The sequence below is a fragment of the Hippocampus guttulatus genome, chromosome 4, assembly GCF_054856545.1.
Source record: "Hippocampus guttulatus isolate MCC_2025c chromosome 4, RoL_Hgut_1.0, whole genome shotgun sequence".
Classification (NCBI taxonomy): Eukaryota; Metazoa; Chordata; class Actinopteri; order Syngnathiformes; family Syngnathidae; genus Hippocampus; species Hippocampus guttulatus.
The window spans coordinates 15,175,205-15,191,197 of record NC_141264.1 but is presented as its reverse complement, the minus strand read 5'-3'; the positions used below and the strand labels follow the sequence as shown (position 1 = coordinate 15,191,197).

The 15,993-nt window shown below is 39.5% G+C and overlaps 1 protein-coding gene and 3 long non-coding RNA genes across 8 annotated transcripts in view; 3 read left to right on the top strand and 1 right to left on the bottom strand.

Moving 5' to 3' along the window:
- frmd4a (FERM domain containing 4A) overlaps positions 1-15,993 on the bottom strand; it is a 140,504-nt gene that overhangs the window by 109,323 nt on the left and 15,188 nt on the right. The window contains exon 1 of one of the 2 annotated variants that reach the window (XM_086108598.1): positions 355-713. The exons of the other annotated variant lie outside the window; for it this stretch is intronic. Within the exon in view, the coding sequence (XP_085964724.1) occupies positions 355-387 (33 nt within the window). The 5' untranslated portion in view covers positions 388-713. Of the gene's footprint in view, positions 1-354; positions 714-15,993 lie in introns of those variants that run through there. 2 annotated transcript variants of the gene reach the window in all.
- On the top strand, positions 1,213-7,558 carry LOC147206079 (uncharacterized). 4 transcript variants are annotated; one of them, XR_015100792.1, is made up of 4 exons: positions 1,213-1,590; positions 2,999-6,264; positions 6,356-7,157; positions 7,536-7,558. It is a non-coding gene; the product is annotated as an uncharacterized LOC147206079 (long non-coding RNA). The 4 variants fall into 4 exon arrangements; XR_015100793.1 differs by having other exon boundaries at positions 1,222-4,441; positions 6,102-6,264; XR_015100791.1 differs by having other exon boundaries at positions 1,242-6,264; positions 6,356-6,548; positions 7,080-7,157.
- LOC147206078 (uncharacterized) lies at positions 8,797-10,336 on the top strand. The gene is made up of 4 exons (XR_015100614.1): positions 8,797-8,980; positions 9,356-9,433; positions 9,809-9,886; positions 10,265-10,336. It is a non-coding gene; the product is annotated as an uncharacterized LOC147206078 (long non-coding RNA).
- On the top strand, positions 10,716-15,280 carry LOC147206077 (uncharacterized). The gene is made up of 9 exons (XR_015100803.1): positions 10,716-10,796; positions 11,176-11,253; positions 11,627-11,704; positions 12,083-12,159; positions 12,538-12,615; positions 12,995-13,072; positions 13,552-13,641; positions 13,901-14,202; positions 14,309-15,280. It is a non-coding gene; the product is annotated as an uncharacterized LOC147206077 (long non-coding RNA).

Here is a 15,993-nt window from a genome sequence, read left to right as displayed (position 1 = left end):
GGATGGTATGTGACAAGAACAAGGTCCTCTTGCACCTCTTGCTCTGCTTCTCTGGTGCAAATCAAAAGGCCACAGTGGTTTTGTACTGAGAGGAGATTGGCACCACTCAAACACACTGACTCATTCTTCCAAAGCCGGAGTGACATATTCACAAACACACCCTCACAGCTTGCCTCATTCTTTTTCAACATTTTCACAAAAACATAACCCAAGCATAACGATGCAAGTTGGCTCGAAAAGTTCCCCGCATCATGGAGCCATTCATTCATTTCATCGGCTCAGCATCCTCTCCTCCTTACGTGACATCTTGGCGATGGTAGTTTTGAGAAACTCAGCATCCCCATGGTAACCTACCCGCGTCCTCATCGGCGACAGCAGCCCCTCCATGACGGATTGGCTCGGTTCCGGTGGACTCGCTTCCCTCAGCAGTGTCGGCGGAATTATCCCCGGTCCGCAAATAGATCCTGTTAGAAACGCTGTCTCATCCTCAGAGCGAACATCTCCTCCCTACCCACACACAGTGCACTGATAGTGTGTGGTGTGTGAATGTGTGTATGTTGGGGGGGTGGGGGGGCACTGTGTCACACACGCATTCACAGACACACTTGCATTTGGAAGCAGAAGGAGAGAGGGCAGTGCCAAAGTCCTGATGCTTCTCCTCCCACCAACCTGTCAATGAATTCAGCCTACAACGTCCAGCTTGCTCTCCTTCTTTCTCTCCCCCCCACCCCCCGTTTGGCTACCTCTCTCTGTTTCTCTTCTCTCTCCTGCCTCCAGCTACATTTGTTCCCTTCAACGTGGCGAATGATTGCAGGTCTTTTTTTTTCTTTTTTTTTTTTAAATGGCACAGCCCCCCCTGCATCTTTTACTGTCCTCTTGCTCGCTGGCAGCTCCCACCCAACCGCAGAAAGGAGGTGTGTGTGTTTTAGGGGGTTGAGGTGGGGTGTGGAAAATGGTGTGTGTGTGTGTGTGTGTGTGTGTGTGTGTGTGTGTGTGTGTGTGTGTGTGTGTGTGTGTGTGTGTGTGTGTGTGTGTGTGTGTGTGTGTGTGTGTGTGAGAAAGAAGTGGTGGAGGCAAGCATAGAAGAACAGAAGAGAGAGAGGACACTCTCAGGGCTAGTATTGTCCCTTCGGACAATAGTGGCTCTTAATCGCCTAGCAACCTGATCAGTTTCCTTTCTCTAAATAGACAAGAGCATGAGTCACTTGTCCAAAACCACAAACCTTGTTTTTCACGCACACCGCTATTCTCACACGGCCTCCAGCTGTAGGCAATCATGATACGTGACAGTGGACCATTTTGAGGTATTTTCCGCAGAGTGATTATTTCTCTATACTGTACCATAGGAAGGTAAACACATTTTGATATTTAGGCCTAATTCGAGAAGATGTGGATGACAAGGTGTCAATCATTGCCGTCACGCTCACCTGCTATCTTGGGTTTAAGGAGCTTTCTTTCCACTTCTGAAAAATGAAATAAATGCCTGTCCCTCGTTTGCCAACAATTGGACGCAAGACAAACAGAAGCAAAGCGAGGACTTCAGAGAGAATTCAGGAGTGATGTGGAATTAACAGCATTCCTGCATAACAGGTAAGTTTATCACCTCTTAGTTTTTTATGATTAGCTTCTTATGATTAGTCCTTTCATGAGTGGGACAGCACATATTTGTTTGAACTGTGCTCAGGTGACATTTCAAACACAACAGTGTTCCAATTGCATGGGCACCCCTGGCGACATTGACAAGTTGTTAATGTATGTCAATGTTGGACTAAAAAAAGAACTAGAAATGTACGCAGTCCTATTTGACCACAACATATTCCCAACCAGGTATTAGCTGCTGGGACTTTGAATCAGTTTTGTAGTCCAGAAATTACGTTATGGTATGGCATGAAATGACATCCAGGTGAATAAAGCAGACCATGACTATAAAAAGTCAAGGGTGAAAAGGGTTGTTTGGACCACACTGAAAAGAAAAAAAAAGTTAAATTACAGGACTGAAAAAAAATCCTACTTCATGGAAATGAAAAAGTCATGAGACTATAAGTTAGATGATTATGATTAAACAAAACTATTAGCTTCATTTTCTTTATCATAAAAACATGTCTCACACAATTCCTAACTTTTCATACACCATTGATGACGGTATTAATTTTAACATTTGTTTCATGCAACTAAGAGAGTATATGGGGTAGATTTTTTTTTGGTGGCTTTCTTGATAATCATATGTCACGATGCTAAATGATAGCCATTCTGGCAACAAGCTAGCGATGGCAGCCGCCATCTCCGCATGAATGCAGGATGGCCCTCTTGGCAATGACAACGGAAGATATCGAAATCAGGAGCATTCAAGCTGCGTGCAGCACGTCCACTCCCTTGTAGCAAACATTACCTTTCAGGTCGTTATCTTTTGCGGCAGCGAACACCAAGTGAAAATGAGCCAGCTTCGCCCGTGGCGTGTGATTTCATTTATGAAGCGCATTCAAACAGGGGATCTCCCACGGGAGAATATTCCGTGGTCTACTTCACATCAGAGAACGTATCACTTTGTGCTGAGCAGCGCCACTGGACCATATGATTGTATCACAGCATGCGCTACTCGCGCACTCCCTCGTACAAACACACACACACACACACACACACACACACACAAGCTCGACACAAATAAACACACCCGCACTATATCAGCTCCTCGTTCTCTCCTACACAAGCGCTGATAATGGACAAAATTGGGTAAGTGAAGCAGAGGTCTCACATGGGAAATCTCATTATTTAGCTGACCCATGATTGCGACAGTAGTAGTGCACGGGGAATGAACAGATTGCACTCGCAGCAAGGACTCTTTTTCTATTTTGCACGTTTCTTGTTCTCAGCGATTGTTGAAGCTGAGTAAATAAAACCGCTTTAGCTTGGGGTCTCTTTGGGCAGGAGGATGTTTATGGCTCCAACAGAACAGATATTTATTCAAGCTGCCTTGAATATGTGCTTTTTTTTTTTTCAGAGTCTGCCGAGCCTCAGTGACATACGGCCCAATCTATTGCCAGTGCACATTAATGCTGACAGGGAATGTTAACCTGGCAGCAAATCCCAGGTTTCCCCCACACCAAACAGGCGCACGTGCGCGCACACACACACACACGCACACATGTGTTTGTATTCATGACATCTCAGGACAATTTTATGATAACACACCTTCACAATGAGGACCTGTGGAAAAATGAGGACATTTTTCGCGTCCTCATATTTCCACGCAGTCTACACTACTCTAGAGCTCACGAGGATACTCCCACACCAAAAATAAGTGATGTCCTGAAAGAGCACAATTTTCAGAAATTGTGTGTTTAAGTGTGTTTAACTTTCGACTCACTTTTCATTTGGAAAACTAGTGGCCAACTTCGGTACCTTAACACACTTTTAACACACTTTCAGTGACGTCATTGTGCAGGACCTCATATGTCATCTTTTTCGGACTGACTCACACATTTTCCCCGCCCTCGTCCTGGTAAGTCACTTCAATTAGCAGTCACACAAAACCCAACATGTGAAGCAGCCAGACAATCCTACAGCCAGATATCTATTAAACTCTCTGAAACAAACACGACCACGCGTGGATGACCACCTGGTAAGCAATTCCTTTTCGTTTATCTTACTGTAACATAGACTTTGTTCAATATAACCATGTTTAACAGTGCCCACCAAAGGTAATGTCATTCAATTAGACAGCTAGCTAGCTAGCTAGATCGTTAGCATGCTAATAAGCTTCCAGTAAAAGTAATGTGGACATGTCCTGCAGGCAAGGTTCTAGAAAACCTTTCTAAATCTTTGACAACACAGTCTGTGGAACTTGATTTTGGTGCCAAATGTTTATTTCAGTGCAGTATTTGTTTTATTTGATTGCAGTTAATTGAAATTAGTTAGTACAGGTAGCCTAATGAAAGTGGGCCATGCACTTCTAGCCTTTATGCTAAGTCTGGTGTATTTACACTGTTTATTCTTGTGTTGATTCAATTGTACACCGTTTCAATGAAAAAACAAACAAACGTTTGCAATGAAATTATAGCAGAATTCAGCTTTGTTGGTACATTTGGTCAAGACAATATTGTGTTACTCTATTTTAATTTTACATTGTTATCTGCCTGACAAATGGTTTGCCCGAATCTATTAATCTGACCAGCAAATGTTTGATGAAATGAATTTTTGTATATTTGAGGAAGAAAATAATATTCCTTTGGCTCAGTACTTTCTGAGCCAAAATAAGTGCTGCCATTGTATTGTGCTTGCTTGTCTGGCTGACTTCTTCTCACTTTCCATTGTAGATGTTTACTGGTGGTGATAATGTCACAAAGAAGAGCCAGACTGAGCCCTGAATCTGAGGCTGCTCATTTTATTTTATCTGGAGTCGACAAGCCTTGTTTGAAAGCCCAGTGGATCAATGATTATAAAGGTATGCTATCAATCTACCTGCTATCTAATTCTTATGGCTACCACACGCACATGACAAGAGCTGCAACCAAAGCCTGTCACAGTGACAGATTTTATTCGCACATTGTATTTACCCCAAAAATATCACAATAAACAACAGCATGTTTTTTTTTATGCCATTGATCATATTGGAGCAAAAATAATTGAAGTACTTTTTAAGAGAATGTTTAGCAGCCATTATCATTCAATTCTTGAGAATATTGTATTGCCATGTAGAACTAGGAATATCTTGAAATGAAAAAATAGAAATAGAAATTATTCGGCTTCTGTTAAAATATTGTGCTTCAACAAATATCACAATTCATAAAAAACGCATACTATCTGTAATAGTCGAGGAAAATTAGATGCCTTCAAACTTCCTTCACAATGCCTATTTCACCTGATTGAAGAAGGCTGTGGTAGCTGTTTGACAAATCCACATTTTTATCAGCAATTTGTACTGCCCATTAAAGGTCTCTACTTAGTTTAAAACTGAAAGAATGGTCACAGGAATTATGTATGTCATTATCATTATGACTATTATTGTTGATTGCTTAATTTTTATTTTAGTCATAATGTATCTTTTCTATGTGCAGTGGTGTATATTGCTCAGTGGGATTTCTGATTGGAGATCGGAGGTGTGAAACGCCAGGACAGCTTACAAAGAAATTAGATGAATCCTTTCCCTCCCACAATTGTTAGAGTTGCATTTGTATTTACAAAGAGAAAATAACAAAAATAGAAACGCACAGTTAATCAGATTAAAAAAAACATCCCATCCAACCATTTTCAAACCCATTTATACTAATACGGGCCTGGCTGTGCTGCAGCCGATCCCAGCTGTCTTCGGACAGTAGGCAGGGTACAACTTGAACTGGGTGCCAGCCAATCACAGGACACACAGACAAACCACCATTCACCCTCACAATCACACCGAGGGACAATTTAGTGAGTTCAGTGAACCTACTACGTTGCATGTTTTTGGAATGTGGGAGGAAACCAAAGTAGTCGGAGAAAACCCATGCAGCCATGGGGAGAACTCCACACAAGAAGGCACTGTGAGGCGGACGTGCCAACCAGTCGCACACTGTGCAGCCGCATTAGGTTGCCTGTGACCAAAATAAAAACTATGGTGGTAATGCATTACCAACATTGCTGCCCATACTTTTTTTGACCTTATTGCTCTTCTCTTTCTCTCCCTCAACCATATAATGCAGTTTGGAGTGGAATAGTATAGGAACTGAAATTAGGTTTCGAATGTTATCCATTGAGGAAAAATGGTACTTCACTTGACTTATGATGATCACTTTAGTCAAACTGTCGGTCAAACCGCTGGTATTTTTCTTTGCTATTCCATACATTCTGTTCAATTGAAGGCAAGCAATGTAAACAACTCTGATGTAAGGAGCCACATTATTTTGTGCTGATACAAATTGCTAAAGAAAATTATCAGCGATTCTGATAATTGTTTTTAGTTTTACATGGAATTATTTTGTTATCGTACCACTAAACATGTTTTTTCCCCTCTTTAAATTTTTATTTTTTGGTCTGCATGTATTTGTGAATATCTGATTAACTGCATTGTGTAAGCCTGATTTGGATTGTATTAATCAACATTTAAGTGTCAACTTTTCGTGTCCTAGGACGTGGTGTATTTACAAGTGAACCAATCGAAAAGGGGTTATTTGTGGTTGAGTACCGTGGAGAGTTAATCTCAAGTTATGAACGAGACAAGAGACAGAAAAAGTACACAGAGAAGCAAAATTGTTTCCTGTTTGATTTTGAATGGAAAGGAAGCACATGGTGGTAAGTCAAGATCTAGAAAAACATCATGTGGTTCTGTACAACATTGTAGTTTTACTGGAAAAACATTTCATGTTTCATTGTTCAATTTCAGCATTGATTCCTCCCATGAAGATGGTTCATTAGGTCGACTTGTCAATGATGCTCACAAAGGCCCAAACTGTAGAATGAAAAAGCTGACAATCCAGGATAAACCTCATCTTTGCTTGTTTGCAATTGAAAATATCGAAGCAGGGAATGAAATAACCTATGACTATGGAGATTCTCAGTGGGCATGGAGAGCACTGGTAAGTAATGCCTGAATATACACCTGTAGACAACCAGATCTAATAAGTAAATCATTATATTTCATAGGTGAGTGAAATATCATTTTCATCAACAGTTTATTACCTTTTAAAAGTTAACACAAGTGTCTGTTTTAGAGGATTATTTGACGTCAACAGAAATTCAAAGACAGGAACATGGACTCCACATTTTTCAGTCATTACATTGATTTAGTCTGAAAGAGTATGTTTCGGGTGTTGTCTTTATTATTTGAACTCAGTCGTGTCTGATGTCCTGAAATTGTTAGCTATCAGAGCTGTACAGTGGTAAGTACCATAAAGAGTACTGTACTACACAGTACTTGTGCTGTGAATGTGGTCACTGAAAAAAGTAGTTCAATTTATTCAAAAGTCATATAACTACGACATATTTCTGACACTCTATGGTTGGTATAATGTTGCTTTTCATGATTTCAGTCATGCCCTCATACTTCTTCAGTTACTGAAGAATACTTTTTAGAATATTTCTGATACTGTAATATTGCTATGTTGCAGACACCAGATGTTGGTATCCTGACTGAACCTTCTGGAGACCAAGAAGGGAGTGAGAGATCCACTTCATCCTTACAACAGGTGACTACGTCTTATCATTATATACCAGTTTTGAGTTTACAGCTTTCTTTGACAAACACAGGAGAAGTTATAAATCAGAAACGTGGCCTCTCCATGATTTCAGTCGTCATGTCCTCATATTTCTTTAGACCTGAAAAACCTGAGTGTGTTTCAGGTGACATGACTTTTGTCTTAACCTAACTCTGGAGAGCCTGTGTTCGAATGTCCCCATATTGCTGTTCCACAGAACTGAACAGTGTTAACTTTCTACAGTGTGGTATATTAATCCCAAACTCTCCTGTGAGCTATGTTCAATGAGAAATAATGTTTATTCATTTCTTAATTGGTCAGAATGAAGAATGCTGAATATTTTGACACCGTAATGTTGTTATGTTGCAGATACCAAGTGACGGGATCCTGACTGAACCTTCTGGAGACCAAGAAGGGAGTGAGAGATCCGCTTCATCCTTACAACAGGTTACTACGTCTTATCATTATATACCAGTTTTGAGTTTACAGCTTTCTTTGACAAACGCAGGAGAAGTTATAAATCAGAAACATGGACTCTCCATGATTTCAGTCGTCATGTCCTCATATTTCTTTAGACCTGAAAAACCTGAGTGTGTTTCAGGTGACATGACTTTTGTCTTAACCTAACTCTGGAGAGCCTGTGTTCGAATGTCCCCATATTGCTGTTCCACAGAACTGAACAGTGTTAACTTTCTACAGTGTGGTATATTAATCCCAAACTCTCCTGTGAGCTATGTTCAATGAGAAATAATGTTTATTCATTTCTTAATTGGTCAGAATGAAGAATGCTGAATATTTTGACACCGTAATGTTGTTATGTTGCAGATACCAAGTGACGGGATCCTGACTGAACCTTCTGGAGACCAAGAAGGGAGTGAGAGATCCGCTTCATCCTTACAACAGGTTACTACGTCTTATCATTATATACCAGTTTTGAGTTTACAGCTTTCTTTGACAAACGCAGGAGAAGTTATAAATCAGAAATGTGGCCTCTCCATGATTTCAGTCGTCATGTCCTCATATTTCTTTAGACCTGAAAAACCTGAGTGTGTTTCAGGTGACATGACTTGTCTTAACCTAACTCTGGAGAGGTTGTGTCTGAATGTCCCCATATTGCTGTTCCACAGAGCTGAACAGTGTTAACTTTCTGTAGTGTGGTACATTAATCCCAAACACTCCTGTGAGCAATGTTCAATGAGAAATAATGTTTATTCATTTCTTAACTGGTCAGAATGAAGAATGCTGAATATTTTGACACCGTAATGTTGTTATGTTGCAGATACCAAGTGAAGGGATCCTGACTGAACCTTCTGGAGACCAAGAAGGAAGTGAGAGATCCACTTCATCCTTACAACAGGTTACTACGTTTTATCATTATATACCAGTTTTGAGTTTACAGCTTTTTTTGACAAACGCAGGAGAAGTTATAAATCAGAAACGTGGACTCTCCATGATTTCAGTCATCATGTCCTCATATTTCTTTAGACCTGAAAAACCTGAGTGTGTTTCAGGTGACATGACTTTTGTCTTAATCTAACTCTGGAGAGCCTGTGTTCGAATGTCCCCATATTGCTGTTCCACAGAACTGAACAGTGTTAACTTTCTATAGTGTGGTATATTAATCCCAAACCCTCCTGTGAGCGATGTTCAATGAAAAACAATGTTTATTCATTTATTAACTAATCAGGATGAATAAATTAGAATATTTCTGACACTGCACTGTTGCTATGTTGCAGACACCAGGTGTTCGGATCCCGATGAAACCTTCTGAAGATCAAGAAAGGATTGGGAGATCCACTTCATCCTTACAACAGGTCATTGCATTTTATCATTATATACCAGTTTTGAGTTTACAGCTTTCTTTGACAAACACAGGAGAAGTTATAAATCAGAAACATGGACTCTCCATGATTTCAGTCGTCATGTCCTCATATTTCTTTAGACCTGAAAAACCTGAGTGTGTTTCAGGTGACATGACTTTTGTCTTAACCTAACTCTGGAGAGCCTGTTTTAGAATGTCCCCATATTGCTGTTCCACGGAACTGAACAGTGTTAACTTTCTATAGTGTGGTATATTAATCCCAAACTCTCCTGTGAGCAATGTTCAATGAGAAATAATGTTTATTCATTTCTTAACTGGTCAGAATGAAGAATGCTGAATATTTTGACACCGTAATGTTATGTTGCAGACGCCAAGTGACAGGTACCTGACTGAACCCTCTGGAGACCAAGAATGGAATGAGAGATCCACTTCTTCCTTACAACAGGTTACTACTTCTTATCATGATATACTAGGTTTGAGTTTTCAGCTTTCTTTGACAAACACAGGAGAAGTTATAAATCAGAAACATGGACTCGCCATGATTTCAGTCGTCATGTCCTCATATTTCTTTAGACCTGAAAAACCTGAGTGTGTTTCAGGTGACATGACTTTTGTCTTAACCTAACTCTGGAGAGCCTGTTTTAGAATGTCCCCATATTGCTGTTCCACGGAACTGAACAGTGTTAACTTTCTATAGTGTGGTATATTAATCCCAAACTCTCCTGTGAGCAATGTTCAATGAGAAATAATGTTTATTCATTTCTTAACTGGTCAGAATGAAGAATGCTGAATATTTTGACACCGTAATGTTATGTTGCAGACGCCAAGTGACAGGTACCTGACTGAACCCTCTGGAGACCAAGAATGGAATGAGAGATCCACTTCTTCCTTACAACAGGTTACTACTTCTTATCATGATATACTAGGTTTGAGTTTTCAGCTTTCTTTGACAAACACAGGAGAAGTTATAAATCAGAAACATGGACTCGCCATGATTTCAGTCGTCATGTCCTCATATTTCTTTAGACCTGAAAAACCTGAATGTGTTTCAGGTGACATGACTTTTGTCTTAACCTAACTCTGAAGAGCCTGTGTTTGAATGTCCCCATATTGCTGTTCCACAGAACTGAACAGTGTTAACTTTCTACAGTGTGGTATATTAATCCCAAACTCTCCTGTGAGCTATGTTCAATGAGAGATAATGTTTATTCATTTCTTAACTGGTCAGAATGAAGAATGCTGAATATTTTGACACCGTAGTGTTGTTATGTTGCAGACACCAAGTGACAGGTACCTGACTGAACCCTCTGGAGACCAAGAATGGAATGAGAGATCCACTTCATCCTTACAACAGGTTACTACTTCTTATCATGATATACTAGGTTTGAGTTTTCAGCTTTCTTTGACAAACACAGCAGAAGTTATAAATCAGAAACATGGACTCTCCGTGATTTCAGTCGTCATGTCCTCATATTTCTTTAGACCTGAAAAACCTGAGTGTGTTTCAGGTGACATGACTTGTCTTAACCTAACTCTGGAGAGCCTGTGTTCGAATGTCCCCATATTGCTCTTCCACAGAACTGAACAGTGTTAACTTTCTACAGCGTGGTATATTAATCCCAAACTCTCCTGTGAGCAATGTTCAATGAGAAATAATGTTTATTCATTTCTTAACTGGTCAGAATGAAGAATGCTGAATATTTTGACACCGTAATGTTGTTATGTTGCAGACACCAAGTGACGGGTACCTGACTGAACCTTCTGGAGACCAAGAGTGGAATGAGAGATTCACTTCATCCTTACAACAGGTTACTACGTCTTATCATTACATACCAGGTTTGAGTTTTCAGCTTTCTTTGACAAACACAGGAGAAGTTATAAATCAGAAACATGGACTCGTCATGATTTCAGTCGTCATGTCCTCATATTTCTTTAGACCTGAAAAACCTGAGTGTGTTTCAGGTGACATGACTTTTGTCTGGACCTAACTCTGGAGAGCCTGTGTTCGAATGTCCCCATATTGCTGTTACACAGAGCTGAACAGTGTTAACCTTCTATAGTGTGGTATATTAATCCCAAACCCTCCTGTGAGCGATGTTCAATGAAAAACAATGTTTATTAATTTATTAACTAATTAGGATGAATAAATTTGAATATTTCTGACACTGCAATGCTGCTATGTTGCAGACACCAGGTGTTCGGATCCTGATGAAACCTTCTGAAGATCAAGAAAAGAGTGGAAGATTTACTTCATCCTTACAACAGGTCATTGCATTTTATCAGTGTATATCAGTTTTGAGTTTACAGCTTTCTTTGACAAACACAGGAGAAGTTATAAATCAGAAACATGGACTCTCCATGATTTCAGTCGTCATGTCCTCATATTTCTTTAGACCTGAAAGACCTGAGTGTGTTTCAGGTGACATGACTTGTCTTAACCTAACTCTGGAGAGCCTGTGTTCGAATGTCCCCATATTGTTGTTCCACAGAACTGAACAGTGTTAATTTTCTACAGTGTGGTATATTAATCCCAAACTCTCCTGTGAGCTATGTTCAATGAGAAATAATGTTTATTCATTTCTTAATTGGTCAGAATGAAGAATGCTGAATATTTTGACACCGTAATGTTATGTTGCAGATACCAAGTGACGGGATCCTGACTGAACCTTCTGGAGACCAAGAAGGGAGTGAGAGATCCGCTTCATCCTTACAACAGGTTACTACGTCTTATCATTATATACCAGTTTTGAGTTTACAGCTTTCTTTGACAAACGCAGGAGAAGTTATAAATCAGAAACGTGGCCTCTCCATGATTTCAGTCGTCATGTCCTCATATTTCTTTAGACCTGAAAAACCTGAGTGTGTTTCAGGTGACATGACTTTTGTCTTAACCTAACTCTGGAGAGGTTGTGTTTGAATGTCCCCATATTGCTGTTCCACAGAGCTGAACAGTGTTAACTTTCTATAGTGTGGTACATTAATCCCAAACTCTCCTGTGAGCAATGTTCAATGAGAAATAATGTTTATTCATTTCTTAACTGGTCAGAATGAAGAATGCTGAATATTTTGACACCGTAATGTTGTTATGTTGCAGATACCAAGTGACGGGATCTAACTGAACCTTCTGGAGACCAAGAAGGGAGTGAGAGATCCACTTCATCCTTACAACAGGTTACTACGTTTTATCATTATATACGAGTTTTGAGTTTACAGCTTTCTTTGACAAACGCAGGAGAAGTTATAAATCAGAAACATGGCCTCTCCATGATTTCAGTCGTCATGTCCTCATATTTCTTTAGACCTGAAAAACCTGAGTGTGTTTCAGGTGACATGACTTTTGTCTTAACCTAACTCTGGAGAGCCTGTGTTCGAATGTCCCCATATTGCTGTTCCACAGAACTGAACGGTGTTAACTTTCTACAGTGTGGTATATTAATCCCAAACCCTCCTGTGAGCGATGTTCAATGAGAAATAATGTTTATTCATCTCTTAACTGGTCAGAATGAAGAATGCTGAATATTTTGACACCGTAATGTTGTTATGTTGCAGACACCAAGTGACGGGTACCTGACTGAACCTTCTGGAGACCAAGAATGGAATGAGAGATCCACTTCATCCTTACAACAGGTTACTACGTCTTATCATTATATACCAGTTTTGAGTTTACAGCTTTCTTTGACAAACACAGGAGAAGTTATAAATCAGAAACGTGGACTCTCCATGATTTCAGTCGTCATGTCCTCATATTTCTTTAGACCTGAAAAACCTGAGTGTGTTTCAGGTGACATGACTTTTGTCTTAACCTAACTCTGTAGAGCCTGTGTTCGAATGTCCCCATATTGCTGTTACACAGAGCTGAACAGTTTTAACTTTCTATAGTGTGGTATATTAATCCCAAACTCTCCTGTGAGCGATGTTCAATGAAAAACAATGTTTATTCATTTATTAACTAATTAGGATGAATAAATTTGAATATTTCTGACACTGCACTGTTGCTATGTTGCAGACACCAGGTATTCGGATCCTGATGAAACCTTCTGAAGATCAAGAAAGGAGTGGAAGATTCATTTCATCCTTACAACAGGTTTTATTTATCAAATCGTTTCATGATAAAACATTGCGTTTTATCAATATATACCAGTTTTGAGTTTACAGCTTTCTTTGACAAACACAGGAGAAGTTATAAATCAGAAACATGGACTCTCCATGATTTCAGTCGTCATGTCCTCATATTTCTTTAGACCTGAAAAACCTGAGTGTGTTTCAGGTGACATGACTTTTGTCTTAACCTAACTCTGGAGAGGCTGTGTCTGAATGTCCCCATATTGCTGTTCCACAGAGCTGAACAGAGTTAAACTTTCTATAGTGTGGTACGTTATTCCCAAACTCTCCTGTGAGCAATGTTCAATGAGAAATAATGTTTCTTCATTTATTAACTGGTCAGAACGAAGAATGCTGAATATTTTGATGTTGTTTAAATATCATTTTTAAAACATCTAACATTCTGCGTTTACCCTGAAACAAAAGCATTTTGTCCTGTCTGTTTTTTTTTAACCCAACCAGATGAAGTAACCACGAGCGATGACGATTTGAGCAAAGAAACCAATGCTGACCTTAATCAAGAAAAAGCGATTCTCACTTACACAGAAAATGGTAATGTCCTCAAGTTATGACATAAGACAGAGTAAATTGGTGCCTGATAATCTCAGTCTTTATGCACAACTATGTATGAATTAGAAACAATTTACTACAGTATTTGAAAATGGTGTTGAAAGATGCAAAATGTGCAGGTTGAAAACACATTAGGCCTCGACAGCCGAAAGAAAATTGAGAAATTAGGAGACGATTTGGCACATATAAGAAAGCAATGGTGAAAAGCCACATTCAACTATTTTTGTATAATTTTTCAAAGGCTCAAGCTCTGACACTTCTGGGAACCCAAGCCATGCATATGCGCCATCTACATCGGACAACATGGAAGGCACTTCTGCTTCAACCACCTTTGACAACACTGACGACAGTTTTGTCGCAACCCTGGAAAACATTTCTGCTCCAACCCAGTTAGAGAACGTGGACGACACTTCCTTCTCAATCACATGGGACAACAAAAACACCAGTTAAAGTTAAACAAAAATGGCAAAAATTAACATATCTTAATTGAAGCTGAAGTACTTTTGATGAACAAAAAGTCAAAGTGCTCCAATGAAAAGCAAGGTTAAAGAGCATTTTTTTCAAAATTCTCATTATTTCCTGGAATATCTTATTTTGCATTTTTAACATTTGCAATGCCATTTTTAATAAATAATGCCTTCTTTTACAGGTGGGAATAAGAGACGTACGTGGACAGATGATGAAGTGAAGGCTGTTGAGAGACATATGTTTGATTTCATAACAAGCCATAACGTTCCAGGTAAAACGAGCTGTGAGTCCTGTCTCCACGCAGAGCTAGTAGCTCTGAAAGACAGAGACTGGGTGTCCATCAAAAACTACATCCACAACAGGATAACTGCATTAAAAAGGGAAATGAATAGATAGTCCATTGAAATGCGAGCACGCCTGGGTACATTTCAGTTCAAGTTAACTATAGCAATAGCAATGGTGCATTTAGGGTGGGATGGTCAATTACGGATTTCATATTTGTTGTTGAATACTGTTTCACATTTATTGTTTCATGAGCTTCAAGAGCAAATTGGAAAATCCTTGGAGATGTACGAACATGTAAGGTATACTGTATATCAGGCATGTCCCGATCTGGGCCGGGAGGGCAACTGTCGTGCCTGTTTTCCAGCTCTCGCAGCTGCATCACACCTGATTCAGATGATCAGTTCAACAGTCAGCTCTGATGCAGCATTAGAACATCCTGGGAGAGCTGGAAAACAAAAAGACAGCGGCCCTCGAGGACCGACTTTGGACACCCCTGCTGTATATAAACGTACGTACAATATACAAACTTCTCACAAAAGATAGGCTTATTAGGTTTGAGGTGATATTTCAGAAAAACCCTAAAACATTTGAATTCATCCTATTTCAAGAATTTCAATACTTTTTGAAAAGTTGCTTTTGTCTAACAGGTAGCTAAAGAAGAAGTTGCTACACACATGGCACAATATATGGCCACATTTATTAAAAATTCTTCATCACAGTATTCACATTTTGACATAATCTTCTTCAGTTCAAACAACCCTCATCTATTGCACTGCCTTGTGTCATGGAGAGGAGGTGGCATGTTTTCTGTGTTCATAATTTCATATTTGTCAGCAATTAAAAAATAAGAAAGTGGACTGACCACATATTTAACTGTCTCTTCTTCTTCACAGCTTAGTTTTACTGTCTTGTATTATTACCATGAATATCAACGACTGTTTGGCACATTCGCCTCATAGTTCAGCAATTGATAGTTTGAATCTGGGCTTCCTTCCTTTGTAGAGTTCTCCCCGTGCCCGAGCATGACAATTGGACACATGTGCCTAACATATACTGTTGGTATGTAACAGGAGTCAATCTAAAAATTACACACTTTACTCTTAGCTGGTCTTCATAAGTCATATATACTTGAAAATGATGTGTATCTAGGGGGCTCAAAATTCACAAAAACATGAAATGGCAGTGTGTTTGAGGTGACTGTCTCCATAATACACAAAAACCAGTCAATGTCCTCATATGTAGTAGTTTTGTCATAAATCAAAAAAAAATTACGTCCTAGCCAAAATCTGAATAGATGGGTGTCTTCCTGATTTTTTTTCATGGTTACCATATTTTTTTGGAGCCTGTAGGACCACGGGAAAGGCATGTACCCATATGTCGGGTGAACAAACGGACGTCCTGAAAATGCACCAAAACACGTATGTGTGCACACACACACACACACACACACACACATTTATATGCCGGCAGAAATACACCTTATTCCTGCCCCCAACGCTTACCAGCCCCCACTAAATCTTTCACATAGCCACACGTAAAAAAGAGAATGGGTGCAAGGCATGTAGGAGGCATTATAATAAT